This window comes from Alligator sinensis, unplaced genomic scaffold (genome assembly GCF_000455745.1).
Source record: "Alligator sinensis unplaced genomic scaffold, ASM45574v1 scaffold31_1, whole genome shotgun sequence".
NCBI classification, from domain to species: domain Eukaryota; kingdom Metazoa; phylum Chordata; order Crocodylia; family Alligatoridae; genus Alligator; species Alligator sinensis.
In genome coordinates this window covers 1,041,722-1,055,022 of record NW_005841884.1, presented here as the reverse complement: position 1 = coordinate 1,055,022, position 13,301 = coordinate 1,041,722, and the positions used below count along the sequence as shown (strand labels likewise).

Below are 13,301 nucleotides of genomic sequence, written 5' to 3'. Positions count from 1 at the left end.
GTTAAATCATAGGGGCCAGAGGCCCCAACAGTGACGGAGACTGTTCTGGGTTCAGAGGCCTACATTAACTGGAGTTGACACTGGGGCTGAAGGCCCATGGATGAGAGATGGACTGGATTGGACAATGGGGCTTAATGCTTGATAATGATTGGCAACATCTGAGAGGCTTGGGCATAGCTAAAAGGGGAAATGAGGAAGCCACATAATTAGCCCTTAAGGCAATGAGCAGTGACACCTATGTTCATGAGTATGAGATCTCACTTGGGGGGAGCCCTGGGGTATCCTCCCTCTTTCTAAAAGCAGAATTACACTAAGGCTTGGCAGGAGAGTAGAAGGGGAGATTACCTAAAGAAAGTAAAAGTGACAAAAGCTGAGGGGGGCTCCAGGGGCATCACCCACCACCACCCCTGGGTGGGACCCTGTTACATTAGCTTTCTTTGGATAGCTCCTGTAGTAGGGAAACCATCACATAAAAACAATTATGAAGTGCCAACTATAATGGTAATATTTTGTTTAGTTTATTTCAATGACTATATTGTATTCAGCCTTTTTACCAGAGTTTGAATGTTAGTCAAGTCTCAAAAAGCATAAGATATGTATCACCAGGCTTAGAGCACTCTTGACAGAAAGAGACAAACAGCAGTAGAAGCCAGCAATTTTTTTTCCAGAGAACTAAAATTTCCTACTTCAGCTATCACACAACACTTATCTCCTTGCTAAATATCCACCAGCTTGTTTGAAATCCCCTGAACCCACCACCACTTCCCATAAACACCTTCCCCTCTATATGTGTGTTGATTTATACCAGTGATTCCCAAAGAGTGTCCCACAAGAGCAGTGGAAGTGTGCTGTGAAAAATGGGCTGGATGAGGCTCTGGCAGCCCTGGCCTTACATGGCAGAACTGGGCCCTGGCCATGCCAGCTGTATGTTGTGGGGTGAGGCCCACAGACCAGATCTGGCCTATGAACTGGTTAGTGAAGTGTCACCAATTTTAATCCAGAAAAAAACTCTGCCTCAGGTATCAATAGTTTAGGAAACATGGATTTATATACTTGCTTCCCAGAATGGAGCTACCTATTCTTTGTCTTTATCTGTTGTTTATCAAAGCGCATCAAAAAGGTTTTGTATTGTACCCCAAAGGTCAAATAATTACAGGCTATTTTGAACCAAGCTGGGGAGTGAACTCTGAAGTTGAGGAGTCCTCACAAAGTATCTTGCCAGCAGCTATTCTTTTATAGACCAAGGGACCTCTGCCTCATCTCTCTCTGCTCATCTCAACTGTGGCAGTGTCACATGGGCAGAGAGGCAGTTGTTTGGATAAAATAGCCCTAGGCCATTTAGTGTTTCTAGGTCAGAACCAATACATTAAACTCCACTCAAAAACTAATAGGCAGTCAACACAGATTTTGAAACACTAATGCTGTGTGCTTACTTCAAGACTGCTTGACTTGTAGTCTTGCATATGGCACCAGTTTAAATCTAAGTAGATTTAAGGTGAGGCTCTTTGAAAAGTGCATTGTAATATTCTAATCACGACAAAGGCAAGGATGGCAGTAGTGAAGTCTGCATCAGAGAAGGAGAGAGAAAAAGAGAGGATTGCAATTTACTGACCAGACACAAATTAAAATAGGTGTACAATTACCTAGCAGCAACCGGGAGCATAACAGAACCCTCAGATTACAAATCTGAATGACAAACATCACACACACTCTCTGTGTGAAGAGTTGATACAATCTTTACCGTGTCCTCCCACTGTTTCTCTCTACCAATGATTTCCCAGTCCAGATTAAGCCTCAACCAGCTCACTCTTATTCATGCCCTGATTACTGCTATACACAGTAACATTTGATTGCACTGTATGGTTCGAACAAAGTGGAAAGGAGGACTGGGGCATCACTGACTTATTGAAAAAATGTAAACCCACAAGTTTGTTTCCCCCATAAGACATTACACATAAACCAGTTTAAGTCATCAGAAACTGGTTTAAACCTGTAACAGAACATAAATTCAGTGTACATAAACCAGTTTCAGAATAGCTGAAACTGGCTTAAGGTAAACCTGGTTGAACATACAGTAAAAGCTCGGTTATCCGGCATCCCCCAGGAATGGGGGATGTCAGATAACAAAATATGCCAGTTAATTGAGCGGCGCAGGCTGCCGCTTCTCCTGCTGCATCCGGGGCATCCCTCTGCCCCTCCTGTGGCATTGTGGGAAAGGGAGGTGGGCCCCGTGCAGCCTGTTATGACCCTGGGCTGTGGGGGCTCAGCAGCTCAGGCTGCTTTGCCCTTGGCCGTGGGGGCTCAGAGAAACCAGAAGTGCCACAGTGGGACTTCTGGTTTCACTTTATCTTACAAGCCGGCATGCTGGTTAATTGAGCATGCCGGCTTGTAAGATGCCTCAGAGTGCTAGCCAGGGCACTGGGGCCTGGCAACATACTCTTTGAGCAGTGAGCGAGGAAAAGCCTCTAGTGCTCCTCCCTTCCCCTCCCCCCCAGCTTCTAGCTAGCCTGAGCCACTGCAGGCATGTGCCTGAATTTCTTCCGTCTAGAGGGAATGTCTTTGGAGTTGCAAACAAGGGCAGCCTAGGCATATTAGACCAGGGGTGGGGCGGCATTCCCACCTGCCAGCTCCCGGCTGCATGGCTGGACCATGGAGCTCAGCAGGAGCTGGCCCAGTCCCAAGGACTGGGACGATCCCTGCGGTCCTCCCCTGCCTCCCCCTGCCCCCCTTCTTACCTGAATTTCCTGGGCTGGCACAGCCATGAGCAACCCCATGGTCCCAGTCTGGGGGGTGGGCCCTGCTGTAATAGGAGCCTGCTGGGTCTTCCCCTGGGTACTACTGCCCCTGGATCCTGTCCTCTTTGACTGGAAGCAAGGACAGATAAATATTAATTTTCTAAATTTGTTGGGGTCCCCGCGGGCCGGATAAAATGGTCTGACAGGCCATATTTTGCCCACCCCTGTATTAGACTAACCTGCAAAGATTGAATCAATTCAGGCTTAGGCTTTTTTGAGTGTCTGTCCCTAGCCTGAGTAAAATGAATAAAAAAACCCAGAAGTCCCTAAAAGGTTTTGTAAAATGAAAAACAGACAATGTACTATTTGACTCGTATGTCATCAGGCCCAAAGGTATCATTATGACCCTCTAATCTGAGTTCCTGAGTAAAACCACCCATAGATTTCAATCAGTGATTCGTGCATGAAGCCTATAACTTAATGCTTGAGGTACAGCACCTCGTTTTAGGAAGACATCCATTTTTGAACAAAAGATTTTAAAGGATGAGAATACACAACATCTATTGTGAAACTGTTCCACTCTTTATTTACCTCTTCTAGACTGAATTTGTCTAGCCTCAGTTTCCAGCCATTGGATCTCATTATGTCTTTGCCTCCCAGATTAAAGAACAGAGTGCATGTTCACTTTGGAAACATCCGTTCTTTATACATAATAACTACAAACCTTTTCCAAAATAAACAAAGCTCCAATAACCAGGTTCCCTATCTGAGTCCCACTTGCCTCGACTCCCTTGCCAGTGACTCCATTCCTCTTTTGGTTTCTAGATAGTTTAATAAACTTCCTGGGGTTTTTTCTTAATAGGCACGATAGGAATCTTAATAGTTACATCATTTCTTTTTTGATGTTCTTCTTAGAATAAAAGTTTTCATTCTTAGATTGGAACCTGGAGCTTTATATTAACAATATCTGTAAACTTTCCAACATAAGGTAGATAAATATAAATATTTCAGAAGAACCCATATGGGATTGTTTTTCTGAGTAGACCCCATCCACATATTTTTTACAGTCTTGGATAATCCATCCCTCCTCACTAAACACCACAGTGGCCTTATATACATATTGGATAAGAGAAGGGTTAATGTGGAACCACAAGCCATGAACTATTGCAAGCCAGCCCTTTATATTCCTTCTCAGGCTTCAAGCAAGTCGATACCACCTCATGTTCAGCAGTAATGAAGTCAGCTACCACATCTACTAATATGGACCACCTGATTGGGAGATCTGCCTCAGTAACTTCGTTGCCATTTCATTGTTGTAACTGGTCTGAGGCCAAATTGACAAGCAATAAAGAGATTAGGAAGCTTTATACGGTTCAGAGTTCTTACCACTACTTTCTCTATAATCCTAACCCAAAATGGAAGATTATCATCATGCCTGTAAATATGAATGATGGTTTCTTGAACAAAAGTTATAAAGAATATATTTTAAGAGAGCTAGGACAGTTTCTAACAACCACAGGCTTGATTTACTAGTTCCCCACCAGACTTTACCACCCAAGCACAGATTATGGAATGAAGTTGTCCATGTGCCTCTGGGACTTAAATGAGCACTCCTAAATTTAGATAACTCAGAGACGACCTAGTCCCCACTCCTTTAAAAATTTTGTTTTGTAGAAAGTTTAGTCTATATATGAATGCTTTTCTCTACAAAATTGCAGGATAGGCTTGGAGTATCTCATAAGAGGAGATACTCAGGTCAGCTACCAGGAAACTGCTTGGATTAAGCAGACAATTTGCTAGGAGTGTGCAGAGTGGGCCCTATTTGATTCGGATTCGGCCCAAAGCAGGGACAGTGATTTGATTTGTTGATTTGGATCACTGTCCCTGATTCGATTTGGCCGAATCTGAATCTGAAGATTCGATGCTGATTCAGAGAATCGGCGATTTAGACATGGACACAGCTTTAAAAGTTTTTTCTACATACCTCGAGGTATCAGTGCGGTTTGTAAACACTGCGATGCTGGGGCGGATGGAGCATCCCCCAGGATCGTGGGGGGCCCTTCATGTGCTCGGAGGCGAACCCGGAAGTGGACCAGAAGTACTTCTGGTCCACTTCCAGGTCCAACAGGGAGCATGCAGGGGGCCCCCCGTGCCCCCCAGGCTCAGCGATTGGCTGCAGGGGGACCCCGGGTGCCCCCCAGATCCAGGAGGCACCAGTCGCTGAGCCGAGGGATGCAGGGGGAGCCCCACAGCGTGCTCTCCAGCGGACCCAGAAGTGGACCGGAAGTGCTTCCGGTCCACTTCCGGGTCTGCTGCCAAGTGCACTAGGGGGTCCCCTGCACTCCTGTGGGATGCTCCATCCACCCCAGCATCACAGTATTCACGAGCCACCTGCTACCTAGGGGTATGTAGAAAAAATATTTAAAGCTGTGTCTATGTCCGAATCTTTCCGAATCTCTCCAAATCGATTCAGAGGGTTCCAATTCGATTTGGAAAGATTAAAGTCTTCTGATTCTATTCAGATTCAGAGATTTGGCCACTGAATTGGGCTGAATCTCCACCGAATTGAATCAGAGACCGAAGCTTTGCATCACCCTACTATTTCCTACCACAAACAAATCTGTGGTTGCAGTGACTGATATGAAGAACAAACTTTACCTATTGTATAGCCATGGCATACATTTTCAAGGCTTCTTTATCATAATCAGTCATAATCAGCCCATGATTCCTGCCACTCATGTCCCAGCCATCTTCCCACACTTCATCTGCTACAGTAAACTTTTTCTCTGAAGTTCTTTGTCAGTCCTCAAAAATGTGTTGAAAAGTGTCTGGTATAGATGCTTTAGCTTGAACTACATTTACTTCATTTTAGCATTTTTCACAGTTTCCGCCATCCATACCTTGTCATGTCATGTTAAGTCAAATCATTTTCTCATTTTGATTACATGTCTTAGTGTGTTCTGATTATTATTTCAATTTGTGCTGTGGATTTTCACTTTCTTTCAAATATGATTTTAACTAATAGCCCCTCTGAATGTGATGGATATTATATGCCTGGGGACAAATTCTTTTCCTAAGATAATCTGTATTTGTGGAAATGTGTAATTAGTGTATCCAAGAATCATATCTACTTACAAAAAAAAAAAAAATGACCACCCTTCTATAAATTACAAATGTGTGGAATTCCATTGTCTGCTTGCATAAGCAGAAACGCTTTCAGTTTTTCACCCAATTGTTTCTCTGTATACAGTCCATTTTCTAATTAAGCAGTTTGGAAGCAGAGCATCATAAAAGGCATGTTTTCTCAAACACAGTCCCAATGAAATGAAGCAGAACCTGGTACAATATCTCCAGCCAGATGGCAGAGGCACCTGGCCTGTTCCATGCTTATGAGAGATGCAACAATTTAAGGGATTGACATTTTAACATTCCTTCCCTCCCATACCCCCCACCCCCCCGTCCGGCACACACATTGAAATTATTTTCTAGCGTAATAATTTTGTATGTTGCCGAAATTCCATTCCATCACTGCAGATCATCCCCATGTTCAGAAATTCCCTCTGAAAATACAGCACTTGAAATTATAATTAGCACTGCACAAACAGTAGACGTGCAAGCCATGTCACTTCAGTAGCTAAGAAGCTGGGTGCTAGTCTCTCTTTATCAGTAGTCTCTCATTATGTCCTTGTAAATCTACTGGTTCCTGCAAGAATCCAGGAGGGACCAGAGTGTTTTGCCTTACCCACTCATATATGGACAATATTGAATCTGTTTCTGTTATTTGAAAGGAGATATGAATAAAAGTCAATATATTGGTTGACAGTTTGTCTGATTTCCCCAAAGCATCAGATGTTAAGAGGATGTAATTCATATATCTGTGAGCTCAGGATTCAACAGCAAAAACTGTCAGAGTTGCATTGATTTAAGGTAAAATGGGAGGGGGAGCTCATCTGTCCAGCAGTTCACTATTGGCTTCTTATTACAGCATTCTCCCCTGAGACACACACTGCATGCTCATTCACCTACCTCCTTCTCTCCCCTCCCCCTCTTTTCCTACCCCTTCATTACTGATTCACAGCGAGAGGCAGCAGCGGCAGCAGCCACGCTTGTCACGAATCAGGGATTGCAATGAGCTCATCCTTTTCTCTTTGCAGCTTCATAACTGCCCTGGCTTTATTGCTCTTATTGCTGCTGCTGTCTGCTCACACACGCATCCACAAATACTGTGGGCCCTGCTAGCTGTCCTTTGCTTTTCTCTCATCAGAGCTTTCCTGCACTCATTCTCTGCCATTTTCCTGCTTTCCAGATATATTTATTCCATGTTTTCTTTGGTTTGTTTTTTAAATCTACTTTGGACTCAGGCTAAGTCAGAACAGTGGATTATACTCATCCTTGATTCCTAGCAAAGATGCTCTTCTCTGTCTGAGACGTTCTCTGTGATTCCCTGCTATAGACAGGAGTGCGATCCTATTTGGGAGAAGTGAGGCTGGCTCCCATAATATTGCAGTTCTTGAAATTGTGGTTAAAAGCCTGCGCTTCTCACTCTGGATACTTACTGCTTACTGCTCATGGAAGAAGGGGTACCTTGCACAACCCCAGCTGCCAAGCTCACACCACCCGTCAAAAAGTCACAGGACATGCATGACGAGAGGAGCAAGCTGGTGAATGAGTATGCATGTCGAGTGCTGGAACTTCTGGGGATGGGGCATCGCCTGTTTGTGCCTCGGCTACTTGCGGTGAGATCACATTTTCTTGAAATTAATACATGAACCTGCCACCCTCCTTTCCACTACCTCTGTCTCTAGGGATCCTCTGCATCTACTAGAGACATGAGGATTCCCCCATTTTTCCCTTGCTTTACATAGCCCACCTACAAAACACGGATTCCTGCCTTCTGCCATTCTGTGCAAGGACTGGATGATGCTCCCATCTGAGCCCACCAGTGCCACTCCTTAACTGGCCTGAAGGGTCACAGTTGGGGCTGCATTATAAAGGGTTTTTCCCCCTTTAGAGCCATGAATGCTACTATTCTCAATTCCATGATGATTGCAAGTACAGTGGTATGTCCCGTCAGACCCTAAATGTAAGATGCACTGGTACATAGCATTTGGAATGCTTAATTTCTGATGCCAAATATTCATTTCTACAAGACAGAGAATTTCCTCCATATTTTTAGGAGTAGTGCTGGATATGTGCTTCCTTCAACTGTTTCTGTGGTTGACTATGATTACAGAGTTGTCAATTTGAATATGCCTTAAAAATGTTTCAAAGAAAGAAAATGGTTAACAATGCTCTTATCCATTGGAATAACTGAACTGTGTCTGTGAAATGGCCTGAAGCTGGTGTGGCTTGTTATGATACAGAGAAGTCTGACCTGCTTTATTACTTGTGCTGCGGTATAAAGCCAGAACAACTAAAATAGTTAAGATCAAAGACACTGAAAATCAGTACCCAGTCCTGTCCAGTTATTTTCTGTGGTATAGTAACTAGACTTAGCTACAATGCTCTTCTATAATTGGTCCCAGGTAGTTCTATACCAGTATTTCTTAGTTGAACATGCATGTTTTGACTAGTCTGTTTTTTGTGTGTACTACAGTTATGTAACTGGACTTACAGTTTTACATTGGGGGTTGGCATGGGGTTTTTTTCTTCATTGCCATACTCTTAACTAGTCTTGCACTGTAGCTTCCTAGAGTGACCTGGCTTGTTTTTATCCTGTGCTACAGAAATCTATCTCCCTCTTCTGCAGCATATCTAAGTATGAAATGTAGTCTATTCATTGTAAGATACTTAATGGATAAGACGATGTGTGGCGATTACATCAGGACGTTCCCTGCATTTGTAAAATGTTAAGTCAAAATACAATTAGTTTGAATTACTTGGAGAGAGGACAATTTTGAATAACAACACTTGCTATGGGGGTGGGTTTAGGACTCATCAGAGGCTAATTATGTAGGTTTGAATCAGCCATACTTGTAAGCATTATCCAAGCTTACCTCAGTAACGCTACTAATGCACCTAAATCCTGATCTGTCACCCCTTCTTTTCCAATCTTAAGGCTCACTTGAGCATGGACTGCTAAATCAAACCCAGTTGTTTTATGATGGGGCTGAAGGAAGCTTAGGCAAAACCACCAAGCTCCTTTTTTTTTACTTGCAACCTGATCAGGATTTGTACTCAGGTTTCTAGACATGAAAGACCAGTGAAATAATAGTGCATCACCAAGTCACCTTAGCTTTGCTATTTGACAGTATTGTGTGTATTAAAAAAGATTGCTCTTGCCAGTAAAGAGTCTTGATTTATGCAGTGATAATATATACTCATCCAGTCCAGGTTTTATTAATGAAATAAATCCCTCCTGTTACACATCCATTTATAAATAAAGGCATGGAACTTATGACCGAAAAAAAAAAAAAAGGCGGTGTCTCTAGAAACTAATTTTGTAGCTAATAATGGTATAAAATCCTAACTGTATTTGCTCTTCTGCAAAATTAAGGCCTGGTTTCTTCTGTAAATGTAGAACTATGTTCCCTTGGAGTCGTTTTGCAAATAAATACCCCAGATATATGGAATACCTATCATAGTGGAGTTGCATGAAAAATATAATCTGTAACAATTCTACTAGTCTTGTGGAATTCTGCAGTTCCACTCATCTGAGTCAAGTACATCTGATGATAGGCAGATGACATAGAATTATTTTATGTGGGTTTTTTCCTTTATTACCAGCATAAAAAGTGAGTAGATTTTGTGTTTGGGTCTGTGCATTTTCACAAAAATTATACAAGGCTCAATTAACATTGCCTTCTGGGAGTCAGTGTCTGCATATAGTATGTATCAACTTAGAGACATTTGGGTAGAGAGACACTACTGTACATGTTTAGAATTACAAATTAGCAGTTCAGTTATATTTGTTAATTTACCATGCATAACATTTAGGCCAAGAGTATGCACACTTTTCCCAGTATAGAAATGTGGGTTACAGGTGTGATTTTTATACCAACTGAGACCCTGGCATAGACAAAATTATATCTGGAAATAATGCTTTCACCAGTACAATTTTTTTTCTGAGGACAAATGGTATAAGCGATGCTGACAAAAATCACTCTTGATGGAATGGTCTTGCCAGTATGGCTCTACCTGTAGAGCTACATCAGCAGACCTTTCCCAGTCTAAGCTAGGCCTTAGTTCTTAGAATTTATCCTCTTACACCACTAGGAAGTACAGTAGTCCATCTTTATCTTACTGGAGTTATTTATGGTGTTGGATACATGGCTAATACTTATAGCAGTGCTTCCCAAACTTTTCCTCAGCATGACCCCATTTATGGCCCCATTTCCTCAGCATGATCCCACTTTCTCAGCATAGCCCCTCACTCCCAGCCCACAGCCCCCCACCCCCATGACCTCATCTGCTGATGTTGTGACCCACAGTTCAGGAACCGCTGGCTTATAGGGTAGTGGACTGGGGAGCCATGTAATATACAGCCTTGCAGTTTTCCTGCTACCAGTAGAAAAGGAATAGAAAACAGATTAAGAATTAGCAGACAATCCTTGATTTTTAGATTGCCAGATTCAGAATAAGAGGTTAAAAAAGGGACACACACAGTCTGATGTATTTACCATAGAGAATACATTTTGTAGTTTGAGAGATCAAGGTAAGACTTGTTCAGCAAAGGAAGCACAGATCTGGTAGCAGGGAATTTAATAATGAATTACAGAGAACAGGTACATTTTCTTTTGTACTTTGTACTGTTATTGACACTTGCTTAAGGAAGGTCCTAAACGCCACCTCTTTGATTCAGGCTTTGTAGATAGAAATGCCTGCAGAAGGTGCAAGGCCATGAAGAATCAAGCCCAGAGAGATACAGTATAGTTGATTCAAATCTCACATGGTTTATCAGTTTCCAGGTGAGAAGAGACTTAGTTGATGTCAACTTTAATGAAGCAGGCTAGAGATTTCTGCACATCAGGATAGAGGAATTAAAGAAACAAGCCAAATCCTGATTATTTTTACCTCTTTACATTCTTAGCTATTTTGGGGAGCTTAATTGTAACATTGTGTATTCTCAGAAAAACAAGTAATTACAGCTCATTCAGTATGATGGTCACAGTTTCAAAATGGTTTTCATAGTTTATTTGGTTTCTCAGTAGTTATGATTTTCCAAAATTGCACCTTTGAGGCTGAGTTTCCATTATGCCTAGCAAAAAGTGCTTTTTCTGAGTTTTAGCAAAATACCTTTTGAATGTTTCAAACATCTGTGAAAATATTTAACCCATTGGGAGAAAATTGTGGGAGACACCCTGAAATAATGTCCACTCTTTTTAAAACACTGCCATTCATTTGAATACATGAACCTAGTTATGACCATGTTCATCTTAAAAATCTGCTTTGGGTCTGGTTGGAAAAAAATGGTTTAACCGAGAGAGGACTATTTGAAAACTGCTTGTTGAGCATTCAAAAATATTCTTAAATCCACCAGTGTACAACATAGCATAGCTCCTCCAGTACTTATACTGGACTTGGTATTTTGAGAGGCCTACAAAATGAAACGGAGATATGTTTCACAAGACGAATGACTGCAGGCCAAGTACAAGTACTTTACAACCTGAAGTGTGAAGGTTGCATGGTTAAAAACACAACAAAGCAGGCAATGTAAAACTTAAGATTCCACTACCAAAATAATTTGTGCCATGTCCATGTATTGCTCTCTGTTGCTTCCCTTTTCTTTTTCTTTCTAATGAATAGATTTCTGCCTGTTGCAGAATATATGCCACAAAACATTCGCAGATGCAGTACAGTTAATGTTATACTTGAAGGCATAGCTTTTGTATTTCTTGACTTTTGATCATTTTTACTGTAAAACTTTAATATTTCATGAATAGGTTCTTCATGTTAACTACACACAGTGAGGTTGGAAGGTCCAAATATTATGGCTTCAGCTAAACACTTGATGTCTGCTCTAAAACTTGATCATTTTCACCAGCTGTAGTTTCAGTTCAGCAAACTCTCTCTGGTACACATAATTCTTATTCATGCGAGTAGTTGTTATTGTCATTGGCTACTCAAGTGACTAAGCATTTTCAGGATTAGGCCTTGTGGTTTCTAAAAATTCTCACTGATTCCACAATAGCAAGAGAACCCGAAAGCAGACTTACAGAGGCTGTTAAAAAGTCTAGTTTGATTTGAAAAGAAAAGCTTTGTTGTGATCAGGGTTTTGATCAGTAGCTTCAAAGTCGTAAATTCTATTTTGAATGATTTGCATGTATATTTTTGGTATCCAAATTTGGTTCTATCACTTCAATTTTTTATTTATTTTTAATAAGGGGCTATGTTGATAAAAGCTTGGAGCACCTGCACTTCCAATGTTTATAGCTGCCTGTGAAAATCATATTCAGAATAGTCCCAGCAATTCAATAAGCCTCAAGAATAAAATAAATTTTAAAATTCCTATTGCTGGCAATGGAAAAGTGTCTAAAGGCATATTTGAAGATTGTTAGTTTGATTCAAATATGTCTTCATATATTTGCGTATTAAAAAATCACTATCTTTCAGTGTGTCCCATAGATGTTCCAGGGCAATTTTAAATATATGTTGATTGATTTGATTTAACTGATTTATATAGCAGTAGTTCAAAGTGCAGTATATTAGTTAAGAATATAAATAAGCTACAAAATACAGACAGCAATAATTAACTTATTAACCAAGGCCATTCAACCTGAAAACATTCAGCTCAAAAATAGAATAATAAAAAATTGATTCCAGCAATCAATTTTCAGGGTGCACTGATAATTTGGCTGATAATGATGCTCGATTATTAACTAGCCATATTGGCCGATACTGAGACACAACTGACCGACACAACAAGTCTCTCACTGGGGTTGTAGAGAGGCAGCAGCAAGGCGCCAGACTTCCATGCGTAGACCCTGAGATGGTGCAGAGTCATTTGGAAGAACTGGATGCCTTTAAGTCGGCAGGCCCGGATGAGCTCCATCCAAGGGTGCTGAAGGCACTGGCTGACATCATTGCAGAGCCACTGGCGGGAATATTTGAACACTCGTGGCGCACGGGCCAAGTCCCGGACAACTGGAAAAGGGCCAGTGTGGTCCCCATTTTCAAGAAGGGGAGGAAGGAGGACCCAGGCAACTATAGGCCAGTCAGTCTCACCTCCATCCTTGGCAAAGTCTTTGAAAAAATTATCAAGGCTCACATTTGTGAGAACCTGGCAGGAATTATGCTGAGGGGAAACCAGCACGGGTTCGTGGCAGGCAGATCGTGCCTGACCAATCTAGTCTCTTTTTATGACCAGGTTACGAAATGCCTGGACACAGGAGGAGGGGTGGATGTCGTATACTTAGACTTCAGGAAGGCCTTCAATACGGTATCCCACCCCATACTGGTGAACAAGTTAAGAGGCTGTGACTTGGATGACTACACAGTCCGGTGGGTGGCGAATTGGCTAGAGGGTCGCACCCAGAGAGTCGTGGTGGATGGGTCGGTTTCGACCTGGAAGGGTGTGGGCAATGGGGTCCCGCAGGGCTCGGTCCTTGGACTGATACTCTTTAATGT

General features: G+C 42.0%; 1 protein-coding gene across 4 annotated transcripts in view; it reads left to right on the top strand.

Annotated features, from left to right (window-relative positions):
* Positions 1 to 13,301, top strand: part of RABGAP1L (RAB GTPase activating protein 1 like) — a 452,085-nt gene that overhangs the window by 333,766 nt on the left and 105,018 nt on the right. Inside the window, exon 1 of one of the 4 annotated variants that reach the window (XM_025196732.1) lies at positions 6,916 to 7,471. The exons of the other annotated variants lie outside the window; for them this stretch is intronic. Within the exon in view, the coding sequence (XP_025052517.1) occupies positions 7,304 to 7,471 (168 nt within the window). The 5' untranslated portion in view covers positions 6,916 to 7,303. Of the gene's footprint in view, positions 1 to 6,915; positions 7,472 to 13,301 lie in introns of those variants that run through there. 4 annotated transcript variants of the gene reach the window in all.